Source organism: Silurus aristotelis (assembly GCF_946808225.1).
Source record: "Silurus aristotelis genome assembly, chromosome: 12".
Lineage (NCBI taxonomy): Eukaryota > Metazoa > Chordata > Actinopteri > Siluriformes > Siluridae > Silurus > Silurus aristotelis.
In genome coordinates, this window is record NC_139585.1 from 3132713 (window position 1) to 3150212 (window position 17500).

Genomic DNA, 17500 nt, shown 5'->3' on the forward strand with positions numbered 1-17500 from the left:
AAAATGCGCCCTCTTGTTCATTATTAAATAAAAGGAATTGGATACAACAGGTTCGAGTGAGCTGTTAGAAGACTTCACACCGTTTATCACACCGCATCCTGTCAGTGATTACTTTCCCGTTACAGCACAACACAGTGTTTTATTTCTCATACGTCTTCAGTGTCTCCGCTCAAATCGCTGTCCCAAATATGCCCTGATCTTCTGCTTCTTCATTTCCAGAACATGTACTCAGTGCCCTGAACTAGCAGCCGCCATCCTCCAAATTCTGTGAGCGCCAAACACACAGTCACTTTAATGTTCAGGTTTGTCCCGCCCCCTTTTTTTATCAATGCTGCTTTCCAAATGTGTGCACCTACACTGTGTTTAAGCCTTTGAGGAAAAACAGACAGACAGACAGACAGACAGACAGACAGACAGACAGACAGACAGACAGACAGACAGATAGATAGATAGATAGATAGATAGATAGATAGATAGATAGATAGATAGATAGATAGATAGATAGATAGATATGGTCAGACAGACAGACAGACAGACAGACAGACAGACAGACAGACAGACAGACAGACAGACAGACAGACAGACAGACAGACAGATAGATAGATAGATAGATAGATAGATAGATAGATAGATAGATAGATAGATAGATAGATAGATATGGTCAGACAGACAGACAGACAGACAGACAGACAGACAGACAGACAGACAGACAGACAGACAGACAGACAGATAGATAGATAGATAGATAGATAGATAGATAGATAGATAGATAGATAGATAGATAGATAGATATGGTCAGACAGACAGACAGACAGACAGACAGACAGACAGATAGATAGATAGATAGATAGATAGATAGATAGATAGATAGATAGATAGATAGATAGATAGATAGATAGATAGATAGATAGATAGATAGATATGGTCAGACAGACAGACAGACAGACAGACAGACAGACAGACAGACAGACAAATAGACAGACAGACAGATAGATAGACAGATAGATAGATAGATAGATAGATAGATAGATAGATAGATAGATAGATAGATAGATAGATAGATAGATAGATAGATAGATAGATAGATAGATAGATAGATAGAAAAAAAATTGCTTTTTTTTAAATATTGCTTGTTAAAAAATTTCATAGAAGGTTTTGGGTTCATGATAACTCTAATAGAAAACAATCAGTGTTTTGAGTCATTAATATCATTCTATTAATAGATCAGTGTGCTGAGAGTCACATTCGTGTCTTTTCATATAAACTGAGTTGATTAAGTAAAGAATCTTGTGATAAAAATGATAAAAGGAACATTATAGTCATAATAAATACTTTATAGTTCTAACCAAGTACTTTGGAAACGTAGGTACTTTTGAAGGCAAATGCTTTTGTACTTTTACTTTAAAGTTAAAAAGGAACAGTTTTACTTTTACTTGAGTCCTATTTTAGCGAGTATCTCTACTCTTATTTAACTACATGGTTTGTGTACTTGGTCCTCCACTTGAAATTAGTGCTAACACAGAACAGGTGTGAGGTGGGAGTGTTCAGGCAATGTGTTGTGGGCGTTATGGCGTCATTGTCCATAATCGTGAGAGGGCTGTCTGGAAAAAAAACAGATGATGTGGGACAGTTTTCCTAAAATACGATCTCAACATAAAGAAAGTAAAGAACATTCAGAGAACTTGATAGACATCAAATGCTGTATGGGCAGAACCTGATAATCGAATTAAATGTGTCTGTGATTTAGAATTACAGTGAGACTTGTGTGCATGCACATAGTACGGCCAAAAGTATTCAGACACATGACCTTTCCACACATATATGGAGCTCAAACTGTTACCACAACGTTGGAGGCACACAAATGTATTTGATGTCTTTGGATGAGGTAGCATGAACTTATTGAAAATGTTCCAACATGACAATGCACAAAGCCAGCTCCATGAAGATGGGTTGATTTAAAAGATCTCCTGCTATAGAACTACTATAAAACCTACTGAAAAATGAATGTGAACACTGACTGCACCCCCAGTCCTCCTCACTTCACCTTCATCAATACCTGACTCTACTAACACCCATGTGGCTGACGGAATCTCACACAAATCTCCACAAAATCTAGTGGAACATCTTATCAGAGAGCTCAACATATGAGCAAATGGAGATTCAGTGTGGAATAGGATGTTCTAAAAGAAGCACACAGCAGTATTATGGCCAGGTGTCCCCATATTGTGAATATACATTGTTTGTGATGTTTGTAAAGATGTTTGTGAATGATATTGTGATTTGTGGTGACAGTAGTGAGCAGGTTGAGAAGAGCCTGGAGAGGTGGAGATATGCGCTGGAGAGAAGAGGAATGAAACTCAGTAGGAGTAAGACAGAGTACATGTGTGTGAATGAGAGGGAGGGCAGTGGAGTGGTGCGGTTACAGGGAGAAGAGGTGGAGAAGGTGAAGGAGTTCAGGTACCTGGGGTCAACAGTGCAGAGTAATGGAGAGTGTGTTAGAGAAGTGAAGAAAAGAGTGCAGGCAGGGTGGAGTGGGTGGAGAAGAGTGATAGCAGGAGTGATTTGTGATAGAAGAGTATCTGTGAGAGTGAAAGGGAAAGTTTATAGGACTGTGGTGAGACCTGAGATGTTGTATGGATTAGAGACAGTGGCATTGAGTAAAAGACAGGAGGTGGAGCTGGAGGTAGCAGAGCTGAAGATGTTGAGATGTTCGTTGGAAGTGACAACGAGGGACAGGATATTCTGACACATTTCTACCAGAACCAGCATGACCTTCTTTAGCAGTTTAAGCTACAGGAGCTTGTCTGTTGGGTCGGACCACACGGACCAGCGTTCGCTCCTCACGCGCATCAATGAGCGTCGTCCCCCACGACCCTGTCACCGGTTTACCATTGTTCCTTCCTTGGAGCACTTTTGATAGACCACTGCAGACCAGGAACATCCCACAAGAGCTGCAGTTTTGGAGATGCTCTGACCCAGTCGTCTAGACGTCACAATTTGTCAAACTCACTCAAATCCTTACGCTCACCCATTTTTCCTGCTTCTAACATCAACTTTGAGGACAAAATGTTCACCTGCTGCCTAATAAATAAATCCACACACTAACAGGTGCCATGATGAAGAGATGATTAGTGTTCTTTACTTCACTGCTCAGAATGTTCTAATGGCAGAATATTATGCCTGATCTTATACACCGGTTGGGTTTGAAAAAGGCAGAATTAGAGGACAGAGTGATACAGAGGGATGTTGGGACAGACATAGGGAAGTGTTCTATTCTTTACTGCACCTGCCTAAGTGTACCACGGAGTAACATTTAGAGGTGGACATACTTTTTAACAGGGTTCACTCAATCCCAGGACTGACTTTTGTGTTAATTTAATTAGAATTAATTAATTAATTAATTAATAATAATACATAATAAACAAGTAAATTCCTCTAAGGACGAGTTGTAACCTCCTGGCAGAGGCAGCTATGTTTTTCTTCGATACGGCTCAAGAACAATTCTGCATTTTCCTCGTCTCAGAGTCGAGATATCTCTAGCATTAAGGTTATTGGAGACCACACCTTTAGCAGATAGAACTCTGTTGAGGATGTTGGAGATCTGCAGCTTCTTCTCTCTCACTGCTGCGCTCAAATACTCTCGGTCCAAGAGCTCCAAGAAGATCCGCAGCTCCGCCACCAGCTCCTCCATTGCTGCAGGAAACACACAAGCACACAGTATAGATGTGATCAGACATGATCAGTAGGGTAGAAACCACACACACACACACACACACACACACTGAGATGTTTTCCACAAATTCTCCTTCATGGGTGATCACAGGCATCAGCTGAAGTACGTCGCTCTATAAAAACTGTATTAAAGCCAGAGCAAAAAAAACCCACATAACTGAGGCTCTACAAAATACATACTGTAAACGTGTGTGTTTATTTCATTATTATGTAACCCAGGAAACAGCGTTAGATGATTAGCATGTGCCACGGAATGGAGAGTAACTCTGCAAACTGAGGGCCGAGCCGAGCCGCCACTCAACCTTCATACAGCTCATTAACATCAGGACGTATTAACGCAGACACAATATGATGTCATCAAGGGGATTTCCCTTCAGCTCAAAATCAAGAAAACCTGACTGAGTGGGGATATGAGGCATTCTCCATAAAGATGTTCTCCAGATGTTCTTCATATAAGTCTGTATGACGTATGATGTCACAACCTGGGAGAAAATGTAAGTCTGTATAAGAGGTCGACCGATTAATCAGCACCAATGGTTCATCGATGGATCTATCGGCTATCAGCCAAAATCCATACCGATAGTCGATCTGCTGGTCTGCTGTCATTACAACAGCATAGCATAGCATCTGGGTCAGAGTGTGTAGGGAACACAGTTAGGGGATTTCAAAAAACACAATATACACAATATACACAATATACACAATACACACAATATACACAATATACACAATATCAGCTCTTCCACAAAGTCTACAGATTTGTTACCTGACTGAGTTCACCTGTTTTGTGTTTATTTAATGTTAAAAACTGTTGAAAGATGTTAAAATATTAAAGTAATAATCGTGATTTAAAGTTTATAAATTATTATAAAGAATTTAATTATTATAATTTGAGATGTAATAATTTTTTTATTATTTATAATTATGTAATACTTAAATAATTGCTTATAATCAAAATGTTATAAATTATTATACATTTGAATATTTTCAAATTCTAATTTTATTTTATTTGAAAATTTGAAATTAAGTTTGAAAAATATTATTTTTAGATTAAAGAATATTTTTAGATTAATATTTTAATATTCATTTAGATTAATTTTTATTATTATTATTATTATTATTATTATTATTATTATTGTTGTTGTTGTTGTTGTTGTTGTTGTTATTATTATTTTAATACAATATTAATATATTTTTTCATAATTATTTTTTGCCAACACTTTGCAAAGACATCATGATTATCAAGCATTGAATGAATTTGGAATATTTGAGGAGAAGAAGACTGCAGTAGGTTGGAGAAACCACACTTATGTTCCTGGGAAGGTTCAAATGAAGGACATGAACACTACACAGAAACACAAACACGAGTGATAACTCCAGAAGTCCTGAACTCCAGAAGTCCTGAACTCCAGAACTGTAGCTTGTGACATGCAACGTTCCTCTGTAATGAGAGACCCAGCAGAAATCAGTACAGGGTTTACGCAGCACTTTCATCTCTAAATCTGTGAAAGGAAATACGGAGCCGAGTGAGAGAAACTAATGGCACACGTAAACGAGGACCACCTTCAAACTGTGCTCGGGGCTGAAAACAAACAGAGGAAGAAAAAAACCACCCAGGCATGAACTTTCAACCTCCACACACACACACACACAAACACACACACACACACATATCCACACACACACACACACACACACACACACATATGTGAAGCTTTATTAACTTGACCGAATGACATAGAGACGCTTCACTTCCAAGCAAGAAGAAAGAGGAGAAGGAGTAGGAAAAAGAAAAACAATAAAGGAGAAGGAGGAAGAAGAGGAGCAGAAGAAAAATAAGAAGGAGAAAAAAGGGGAAGGAGAGAAGGTAGAATGAGGAGAAGAAAAAAATGGCGAAGAAGGAGAGAAAGTAGATGGAGAAGTAGGAGAAGGAGAAGAAATAGAAAAAAAAGGAAAGAAGAAGAAGAAAAAAAAGAGAAAAAATGTGAAGGAATAGGAGGGGAAAAAAGAGAACAAGAAAATGAAAAAAAAATGAGGATAAACAGAAGAATCAGGAGAAGAGCAGAAAAAAGTAAAAGAAGAAGAAAGGAGGAGATGTAGAAGTAAAAGAAGGAGGAAATGTAGAAGTAAAAGGAGAAGGAGATGTAAAAGTAGAAGAAGGAGGGAGAGATGTAGAAGTAGAAGGAGGAGGAGGAGATGTAAAAGTAGAAGAAGGAGGAGGAGGAGGAGGAGATGTAAAAGTAGAAGAAGGAGGAGGAGGAGATGAAGTAGAAGAAGGAGGAGGAGATGTAGAAGTAGAAGAAGAAGGAGGAGATGTAGAATTGAAAGAAGGAGGAGATGTAAAAGTAGAAGAAGGAGGAGGAGATGTAGAAGTAAAAAGAGGAGGAGGAGATGTAGAAGTAGAAAAAGAAGGAGGAGATGTAGAAGTGGAAGAAGGAGGAGATGTAGAAGTGGAAGAAGGAGGAGATGTAGAAGTGGAAGGAGGAGGAGGAGTGTAGAAGTAGAAGAAGAAGGAGGAGATGTAGAAGTAGAAGGAGGAGGAGGAGTGTAGAAGTAGAAGAAGGAGGAGGAGGAGTGTAGAAGTAGAAGAAGGAGGAGATGTAAAAGTAGAAGGAGGAGGAGGAGTGTAGAAGTAAAAGAAGGAGGAGGAGGAGTGTAGAAGTAGAAGAAGAAGGAGGAGATGTAGAAGTGGAAGAAGGAGGAGATGTAAAAGTAGAAGAAGGAGGAGGAGATGTAGAAGTAAAAGGAGGAGGAGGAGATTTAGAAGTAAAAGGAGGAGGAGTGTAGAAGTAGAAGAAGAAGGAGGAGATGTAGAAGTGGAAGAAAGAGGAGATGTAGAAGTAGAAGGAGGAGGAGGAGTGTAGAAGTGGAAGAAGGAGGAGATGTAAAAGTAGAAGGAGGAGGAGAAGTGTAGAAGTAGAAGAAGGAGGAGGAGGAGTGTAGAAGTAGAAGAAGAAGGAGGAGATGTAAAAGTAGAAGGAGGAGGAGGAGTGTAGAAGTAGAAGAAGAAGGAGGAGATGTAAAAGTAGAAGGAGGAGGAGGAGTGTAGAAGTAGAAGAAGGAGAAGGAGGAGTGTAGAAGTAGAAGAAGAAGTAGGAGATGTAGAAGTGGAAGAAGGAGGATATGTAAAAGTAGAAGAAGGAGGAGGAGATGTAGAAGTAAAAGGAGGAGGAGGAGATTTAGAAGTAAAAGGAGGAGGAGGAGTGTAGAAGTAGAAGAAGAAGGAGGAGATGTAGAAGTGGAAGAAGGAGGAGATGTAAAAGTAGAAGGAGGAGGAGGAGTGTAGAAGTATAAGAAGAAGGAGGAGATGTAGAAGTAGAAGGAGGAGGAGGAGTGTAGAAGTAGAAGAAGGAGGAGGAGGAGTGTAGAAGTAGAAGAAGAAGGAGGAGATGTAAAAGTAGAAGGAGGAGGAGGAGTGTAGAAGTAGAAGAAGAAGGAGGAGATGTAGAAGTGGAAGAAGGAGGAGATGTAAAAGTAGAAGAAGGAGGAGGAGATGTAGAAGTAAAAGGAGGAGAAGGAGATTTAGAAGTAAAAGGAGGAGGAGTGTAGAAGTAGAAGAAGAAGGAGAAGATGTAGAAGTGGAAGAAGGAGGAGATGTAGAAGTGGAAGAAGGAGGAGATGTAAAAGTAGAAGGAGGAGGAGGAGTGTAGAAGTAGAAGAAGAAGGAGGAAATGTAGAAGTAGAAGGAGGAGGAGGAGTGTAGAAGTAGAAGAAGGAGGAGGAGGAGTGTAGAATTAGAAGAAGAAGGAGGAGATGTAAAAGTAGAAGGAGGAGGAGGAGTGTAGAAGTAGAAGAAGAAGGAGGAGATGTAAAAGTAGAAGGAGGAGGAGGAGTGTAGAAGTAGAAGAAAGAGGAGGAGGAGTGTAGAAGTAGAAGAAGAAGGAGGAGATGTAAAAGTAGAAGGAGGAGGAGGAGTGTAGAAGTAGAAGAAGAAGGAGGAGATGTAGAAGTGGAAGAAGGAGGAGATGTAAAAGTAGAAGGAGGAGGAGGAGTGTGGAAGTAGAAGAAGGAGGAGGAGATGTAGAAGTAAAAGGAGGAGGAGGAGATTTAGAAGTAAAAGGAGGAGGAGGAGTGTAGAAGTAAAAGAAGAAGGAGGAGATGTAGAAGTGGAAGAAGGAGGAGATGTAGAAGTAGAAGGAGGAGGAGGAGTGTAGAAGTGAAAGAAGGAGGAGATGTAAAAGTAGAAGGAGGAGGAGGAGTGTAGAAGTAGAAGAAGGAGGAGGAGATGTAGAAGTATAAGGAGGAGGAGGAGATTTAGAAGTAAAAGGAGGAGGAGGAGTGTAGAAGTAGAAGAAGAAGGAGGAGATGTAGAAGTGGAAGAAGGAGGAGATGTAGAAGTAGAAGGAGGAGGAGGAGTGTAGAAGTGAAAGAAGGAGGAGATGTAAAAGTAGAAGGAGGAGGAGGAGTGTAGAAGTAGAAGAAGGAGGAGGAGAAGTGTAGAAGTAGAAGAAGAAGGAGGAGATGTAAAAGTAGAAGGAGGAGGAGGAGTGTAGAAGTAGAAGAAGGAGGAGGAGGAGTGTAGAAGTAGAAGAAGAAGGAGGAGATGTAGAAGTGGAAGAAGGAGGAGATGTAAAAGTAGAAGAAGGAGGAGGAGATGTAGAAGTAAAAGGAGGAGGAGGAGATTTAGAAGTAAAAGGAGGAGGAGGAGTGTAGAAGTAGAAGAAGAAGGAGGAGATGTAGAAGTGGAAGAAGGAGGAGATGTAGAAGTGGAAGAAGGAGAAGATGTAAAAGTAGAAGGAGGAGGAGGAGTGTAGAAGTAGAAGAAGAAGGAGGAGATGTAGAAGTAGAAGGAGGAGGAGGAGTGTAGAAGTAGAAGAAGGAGGAGGAGGAGTGTAGAAGTAGAAGAAGAAGGAGGAGATGTAAAAGTAGAAGGAGGAGGAGGAGTGTAGAAGTAGAAGAAAGAGGAGGAGGAGTGTAGAAGTAGAAGAAGAAGGAGGAGATGTAAAAGTAGAAGGAGGAGGAGGAGTGTAGAAGTAGAAGAAGAAGGAGGAGATGTAGAAGTGGAAGAAGGAGGAGATGTAAAAGTAGAAGAAGGAGGAGGAGATGTAGAAGTAAAAGGGGGAGGAGGAGATTTAGAAGTGGAAGAGGATGTAGAAGTGGAAGAAGGAGGAGATGTAAAAGTAGAAGAAGGAGGAGGAGATGTAGAAGTAAAAGGAGGAGGAGGAGATTTAGAAGTAAAAGGAGGAGGAGGAGTGTAGAAGTAGAAGAAGAAGGAGGAGATGTAGAAGTGGAAGAAGGAGGAGATGTAAAAGTGGAAGAAGGAGGAGATGTAAAAGTAGAAGGAGGAGGAGGAGTGTAGAAGTAGAAGAAGGAGGAGGAGGAGTGTAGAAGTAGAAGAAGAAGGAGGAGATGTAAAAGTAGAAGGAGGAGGAGGAGTGTAGTAGTAGAAGAAGGAGGAGGAGGAGTGTAGAAGTAGAAGAAGAAGGAGGAGATGTAGAAGTGGAAGAAGGAGGAGATGTAGAAGTGGAAGAAGGAGGAGATGTAAAAGTAGAAGGAGGAGGAGGAGTGTAGAAGTGGAAGAAGGAGGAGATGTAGAAGTGGAAGAAGGAGGAGGAGGAGTGTAGAAGTAGAAGAAGAAGGAGGAGATGTAGAAGTGGAAGAAGGAGGAGATGTAGAAGTGGAAGAAGGAGGAGGAGATGTAAAAGTAGAAGGAGGAGGAGGACATTTAGAAGTAAAAGGAGGAGGAGGAGTGTAGAAGTAGAAGAAGGAGAAGGAGATGCGGCTTAAAACATCTGCTCCTGTTATTTCTTTATTTTTTTTTTAACATTTACCAAAAGCTAAATAAAGCATTCCCTCTGATACTGGAGACTCCTTCTGTAATTTATATCTAAACTGTTGCTATAGAAACGATAAAGTTCATTATTATTAACTGGAACCTGTGATTTCGTGACTGTTTGGGTTCCTGTTGGAAAAAGAAATGTGAATTTAGGGTATGGGTATGAAGCTGTTAACTCCTGGTGCTGTTTGTTGTTCTGTTTCTCATTCAAACGTTTTCTTCTCCAAATTCATCTTGTGCCTCGGGCCATTTATCAAAAACTCACTGTATTTACTATAGAATTTCCACCACACACAAAAATGCTTTGTAGAGCTCATTAAGGTCTAGAGGTCGACCGATTCATCGTTTTGTCAATAGTTAATTGCTGAAACTAGAGATGTAATTAAAACTAACTACATTTACTCGCGTTACTGTAATTAAGTTGGGGTTTTTTTTGTACTTCTACTTTTTAAAGTAGTTATTAAAATCTGTAATTCACAACTGAACTCCTTCCAGCCAATCACAATTCAGCATTTACACCTGAACTCCTTCCAGCCAATCACAATTCAGCATTTACACCTGAACTTCTTCCAGCCAATCACAATTCAGCATTTACACCTGAACTCCTTCTTGCCAATCACAATCCAGCCTTTACACCTGAACACCTTCCAGCCAATCACAATTCAGCATTCACACCTGAACTCCTTCCAGCCAATCACAATCCAGCATAGACACCGGAACCTCTTCCAGCCAATCACAATCCAGCCTTTACACCTGAACTCCTTCCAGCCAATCACAATCCAGCATTCACACTTGAACTCCTTCCAGCCAATCACAATCCAGCATTCACACCTGAACTTCTTCCAGCCAATCACAATCCAGCCTTTACACCTGAACTCCTTCCAGCCAATCACAATCCAGCATTCACACTTGAACTCCTTCCAGCCAATCACAATCCAGCATTCACACCTGAACTTCTTCCAGCCAATCACAATCCACTATTCACACCTGAACTTCTTCCAGCCAATTACAATCCAGCCTTTACACCTGAACTCCTTCCAGCCAATCACAATCCAGTATTTACACCTGAACTTCTTCCAGCCAATCACAATCCAGCCTTTACACCTGAACTCCTTCCAGCCAATCACAATCCACTATTCACACCTGAACTTCTTCCAGCCAATCACAATCCAGCCTTTACACCTGAACTCCTTCCAGCCAATCACAATCCAGCATTCACACCTGAACTCCTTCCAGCCAATCACAATCTAGCATTCACACCTGAACTCCTTCCAGCCAATCACAATCCAGTATTCACACCTGAACTTCTTTCAGCCAATTACAATCCAGCCTTTACACCTGAACTCCTTCCAGCCAATCACAATCCAGTATTTACACCTGAACTTCTTCCAGCCAATCACAATCCAGCCTTTACACCGGAACTCCTTCCAGCCAATCACAATCCACTATTCACACCTGAACTTCTTCCAGCCAATCACAATCCAGCCTTTACACCTGAACTCCTTCCAGCCAATCACAATCCAGCATTCACACCTGAACTTCTTCCAGCCAATCACTATCCAGCATTCACACCTGAACTCCTTCCAGCCAATCACAATCCAGCATTCACACCTGAACTTCTTCCAGCCAATCACAATCCAGCATTCACACCTGAACTTCTTCCAGCCAATCACTATCCAGCATTCACACCTGAACTTCTTCCAGCCAATCACTATCCAGCATTCACACCTGAACTCCTTCCAGCCAATCACAATCCAGCATTCACACCTGAACTTCTTCCAGCCAATCACAATCCAGCATTCACACCGAACCTGGGATAATAATAAATATAGAATATACACTAAAAGGTCACCTGGAGCTCAGGTTCAACTCAAGGCCACCAGTTTGTCCAAACTGACATCAGATCAGACGTCAGACATCTCGCTCAGGATTTTTATTCGTTACTATAATAAACTATATTTTCTATTCACACACACACTGAACTCGGCTGCGGGTTTGAGCTGAAATTAAGAGTTCAGTATGCTGAAAATAGGACGGCGTTGTCTGCACCGTGAGCCAGGAACGATTCTTTTCACTTCTTCAAGAATCAGCGATGTGGTTTCGGAGAGCCGGAGAACTTCGGAGTCTGGTCACCACAGACAGAGCGGGACATACCAGTGCACTGACACCATGCAGCCAGTCACCTCATCTCTAAATCCACCAAATCCTTACACTTACACACACACACACACACACACACACACACACACACACACACACACACACACACAGAGTTCTTTATAAGCAAGTTCCTGAAAGTTCTGGGCTTGGATACAGCACCACATTTATCCATGAGCTGTCCTTTATAACTGCTAAAGTAGTTACACAGCATTTCAGTGGTGTGTGTGTGTGTGTGTGTGTGTGTGTGTGTGTGTGTGTGTGTGTGTGTGTGTGTGTTAAGGGGGTGGGGGGGTTTCTAATCTCAATAAACATTTCACTGTGAAATAAAAACAATAGCCAAATTTAGCTTTATCACCAAAACTTGTGATAAGGGATCATAAGTAATAGAGCCGAACGATACAATGATCTGCTACGGATATTGCGATACGAGATCCAAATACGAGTTTCTTGCGAATATCATCATGTAATGTTCAATGATTTTAAGGCCAAACTGTTACTCATATAGCAGGTTAAAGAATATTACTAGAAATATTTATGCACAGATATAGCTAGTCGGAACAGAACAGGTTAGAACAGGCTAACAGATGCTAACCTGACAGGATTTCTGACAGGATTTGTCGAATTCTTCTCAGTTAACGCTAGCTGACTAGCGCAACCGGATTTTTTAAAAAGTTCACACAAGAACACTAGTTAGCATGAATTTTCAAGTGATGTTTACACAACTAGCTAACTAGCTAAGTTTTTAAAAAAATGTTTTGAAATATATCCTTATTAATAATAATAATAATCATAATGTCATTCAAAAAAATTATTTATACTGTTAGAACTAGCTGGCTTACAAGAGCTAGGAAGACATTTTCATATAATGAATGGTCTTCTGTCCCACTAGCGGAGCAGCTAACCAGTTTCTGACAGGATTTTAAAGAGATACACACTGGAAAATCAGTCTCGAAGGAAAAACCTGACAGAAATGTTTATTTTAGAATCATAAAAATAGAATAGTTTTGACTGTTAATACCAAAAGTATTAGGACACATGACTTTTCCACACAAATTTCTGTTCCAGCTTGATATTTGTGTGCAAAGCCAGCTCCATGACGTTTGGAGTGGAAGATCTCCTGCTATGTAGCTCTGACTCTATTGAACACTTTGGGATGAATGTGAACCCAGACCTTCTCACCTTCTACACACTCCTACGACTTTAATAACCACCTTGCCAATAAATGAATCTCCACAAATCTCCACAAGATCTAGTGGAACATCTTCCCAAAAGACAAGAGCACAAACTTCTGCCTATTTAGTCTAAGATGAGCTAATCTGTCCGTTTTTCTTAGAGGTTTGTATATTACATTTTCATTGATAATGGTGGCTAAGATGTTTTTTCATACTGTTGCTTGGTAATGTGCTGACGATGCAGAACGTTTGGAAGTAAATGCTCCTCCGGGTGCAGAACTTATATTCGCTGAAGCAGACGTGGTTGAAGACTTTTGGTAATGTGTAAAAGACACATCTGAGCGAGTGTGTGACAGCTAAATGACACGGTAATGCTAAAGTGCGGAGTTCGGCTATAAATATCCAGCAGATGCTCCGTTCCAGCGTTAATGATGGATTACAGTAAACCTCCAGATGTACAGAGACACCGAACACACCACTGATCATCAATGAGAGGAAAAATACATGTGTGTGTGTGTGTGTGTGTGTGTGTGTGTGTGTGTGTGTGTGTGTGTGTGTGTGTGTTTTAGAGAATTATGTGTAAACCACAGTTGAGGTAAGAGGGAAAGAGGATGAGGGGGCCGTGGCTGGAGAAACCCTCCATCTCGAGTGGTGGGGAGACTTTATGGTGCCTTGAAAAATGGTTCTGTTTTTTCTTAACCACAGCTTAGGTGCTGTATAATGACGAAAAGTGCTGCATAATGACGAAACATTCCGCATGATGATAGAAAGTGAAGTATAATGCTGCATTATGCTGTATATTATCATCATAACGTATAATGATGTTTGCCACTGCCTACAGATGTATTGTGAATTATAGGATTGTATAGTGCTGTATAATTCTGCACAGTGCTTTGTGCTCATGTATAGTGATGTATTGTGCTGTGTAAACGTTGTGTAGTGCTGAATAATGCTATATACTGTTGTACACTGCTGTATCATTCTCTATAGTACTGTGTGGTTCTGTATGATGATGTACAGTGCGTATAATTTAGTTATCGAGTTGTACAGTACTGTATAATGTTTAACATTGATCCAGGGTGTTATATAGTTACAGTGCAGTATAGTTGTGTATTATGATATATAGCTGTGTGTAATTAATCATTACACACAGCTATACATCATTATACACAACTATACATCATTACTAATGATGTATAGTTGTGTATAATGGTGTATAGTTGTGTGTAATGATGTATAGTTGTGTGTAATGATGTATAGTTGTGTAGTTCCGTATAATGATGTATAGTTGTGTAAAATGATGTATAGTTGTGTAAAATGATGTATAGTTGTGTGTAATGATGTATAGTTGTGTGTAATGATGTATAGTTGTGTAGTTGTGTGTAATGATGTATAGTTGTGTGTAATGATGTATAGTTGTGTAGTTGTGTATAATGATGTATAGTTGTGTAAAATGATGTATAGTTGTGTGTAATGATGTATAGTTGTGTATAATGACGTATAGTTGTGTGTAATGACGTATAGTTGTGTATAATGGTGTATAGTTGTGTATAATGATGTATAGTTGTGTGTTATGATGTATAGTTGTGTGTAATGATGTATAGTTGTGTATAATGATGTATAGTTGTGTGTAATGATGTATAGTTGTGTGTAATGATGTATAGTTGTGTGTAATGATGTAAAGTTGTGTATATTGATGTATAGTTGTGTGTAATGACGTATAGTTGTGTGTAATGATGTATAGTTGTGTATAATGATGTTTAGTTGTGTGTAATGATGTATAGTTGTGTGTAATGATGTATAGTTGTGTGTAATGATGTATAGTTGTGTATAATGATGTTTAGTTGTGTGTAATGATGTATAGTTGTGTGTAATGATGTATAGTTGTGTATAATGATGTATAGTTGTGTAGTTGTGTATAATGATGTATAGTTGTGTATAGTTGTGTAGTTGTGTATAATGATGTATAGTTGTGTATAATGATTTACAGTTGTGTATAATGGTGTATAGATGTGTATAATGATGTATAGTTGTGTATAATGATTTACAGTTGTGTATAATGGTGTATAGATTTGTATAATGATGTATAGTTGTGTGTAATGATGTATAGTTGTGTATAATGGTGTATAGTTGTGTAGTTGTGTATAATGATGTATAGTTGTGTATAATGATATACAGTTGTGTATAATGTTGTATAGACGTGTATAATGATGTATAGTTGTGTGTAATGATGTATATTTGTGTATAATGATGTATAGTTGTGTATAATGATGTATAGTTGTGTGTAATGATGTATAGTTGTGTGTAATGATGTAAAGTTGTGTATATTGATGTATAGTTGTGTGTAATGATGTATAGTTGTGTGTAATGATGTATAGTTGTGTATAATAATGTTTAGTTGTGTGTAATGATGTATAGTTGTGTGTAATGATGTATAGTTGTGTATAATGATGTATAGTTGTGTAGTTGTGTATAATGATGTATAGTTGTGTATAGTTGTGTAGTTGTGTATAATGATGTATAGTTGTGTATAATGATTTACAGTTGTGTATAATGGTGTATAGATGTGTATAATGATGTATAGTTGTGTATAATGATTTACAGTTGTGTATAATGGTGTATAGATTTGTATAATGATGTATAGTTGTGTGTAATGATGTATAGTTGTGTATAATGGTGTATAGTTGTGTAGTTGTGTATAATGATGTATAGTTGTGTATAATGATATACAGTTGTGTATAATGTTGTATAGACGTGTATAATGATGTATAGTTGTGTATAATGATGTATAGTTGTGTATAATGATGTATAGTTGTGTAGTTGTGTATAATGATGTATAGTTGTGTGTAATGGTGTATAGTTGTGTAGTTGTGTATAATGATGTATAGTTGTTTATAGTTGTGTAGTTGTGTATAATGATGTATAGTTGTGTATAATGATTTACAGTTGTGTATAATGGTGTATAGATGTGTATAATGATGTATAGTTGTGTATAATGATTTACAGTTGTGTATAATGGTGTATAGATTTGTATAATGATGTATAGTTGTGTGTAATGATGTATAGTTGTGTATAATGGTGTATAGTTGTGTAGTTGTGTATAATGATGTATAGTTGTGTATAATGATATACAGTTGTGTATAATGGTGTATAGACGTGTATAATGATGTATAGTTGTGTGTAATGATGTATAGTTGTGTATAATGATGTATAGTTGTGTATAATGATGTATAGTTGTGTATAATGATGTATAGTTGTGTAGTTGTGTATAATGATGTATAGTTGTGTATAATGATGTATAGTTGTGTGTAATGGTGTATAGTTGTGTATAATGATGTATAGTTGCGTATAATGATGTATAGTTGTGTATAATTAATCATTACACACAGCTATACACCATTATACGCAACTATACATCATTAATAATGATGTATAGTTGCGTATAATGGTGTATAGCTGTGTGTAATGATGTATAGTTGTGTAGTTGTGTATAATGATGTATAGTTGTGTGTAATGATGTATAGTTGTGTATAATGATGTATAGTTGTGTATAATGATGTATAGTTGTGTGTAATGATGTATAGTTGTGTGTAATGATGTATAGTTGTGTATAATGATGTATAGTTGTGTGTAATGATGTATAGTTGTGTGTAATGATGTATAGTTGTGTATAATGATGTTTAGTTGTGTGTAATTATGTATAGTTGTGTATAAAACTGTAAAACATTTGTTTTTTTAGTAGAATGTTTAAAGAAAACTAAGAGAAATGACATGGTGCAGAGAGACATTTCCCAGAATCCCCTGTGAGATCCGACACAGTTGGCTGATAAAGGCCTGTCTTATGTTAATAAGAGGGTGATAGAGACAAGCTGTCAGTGTGTCTGCGCGTGTGTGTATGTGTGTGTGTGTGTGTGTGTGTGTGTGTGTGTGTGTGTGTGTGTGTGTGTGTGTGTGTGTGTGTGTATATACGTGCATGAGGAATGAAAGATTGCATACCTCAGCCAAACTGCTGACAGAGTAAATGGGAGAGGTGGAAGAGGGATAAATTGTGAGAAATACCCCGCATGTAAAAGCTTTTAAAAGGCCGTGACTGGGGAAAATTGTCAGAAAGGACGCCCCCTTCACATCACACACACACACACACACACACACACACACACACACACACACACACACACACACAGCCTGAGTGCTAAGAAAAACAATGTTCGAGCTGTAATAACTTCTAATAAACCCGTTTAAATCAGGTAGAAGCTATCACGAGGTCAAAGCTGTGTAGAACCTTACACACATCTGCATACAACATACAACTGTAGTCTTTGGGTTGCCACAGCAACCATCGCAAAACAACTTATAGAACCGCAGTTAACTCTTATAATAAGCTTCACTCTTCTGGGAAGATGTTCCACTTGACTTTGTGTACAGACACGGGTGTTAGTAAAGTCAGGTACTGACGTAGGTCAGGAGGTGAGGAGACCTGGGGTGTAAGTCAGTGTTCACATTCATCCTAAAGGTGTTCATCATCTCTATAGCAGGAGATCTTCCAGTTTAACCCATGTAACAGGTTTGGGTCTCCTAGTTCAAATAAAGGAAAAAATTCATGATGCGTCCAAAGACAAATACAATTGTGTGCCTTCATCTTTGTGGGAACAGGTTGTGG

At 38.8% G+C, this 17500-nt stretch overlaps 1 protein-coding gene across 13 annotated transcripts in view; it reads right to left on the reverse strand.

Moving 5' to 3' along the window:
• Positions 1-17500, reverse strand: part of afap1 (actin filament associated protein 1) — a 98246-nt gene that overhangs the window by 51024 nt on the left and 29722 nt on the right. For all 13 annotated transcript variants that reach the window (XM_083557443.1, XM_083557442.1, XM_083557452.1 and 10 more), the window contains exon 2: positions 3565-3693. In XM_083557443.1, coding sequence (XP_083413569.1) covers positions 3565-3693 — 129 coding nt within the window. The remainder of the gene's footprint in view (positions 1-3564; positions 3694-17500) is intronic.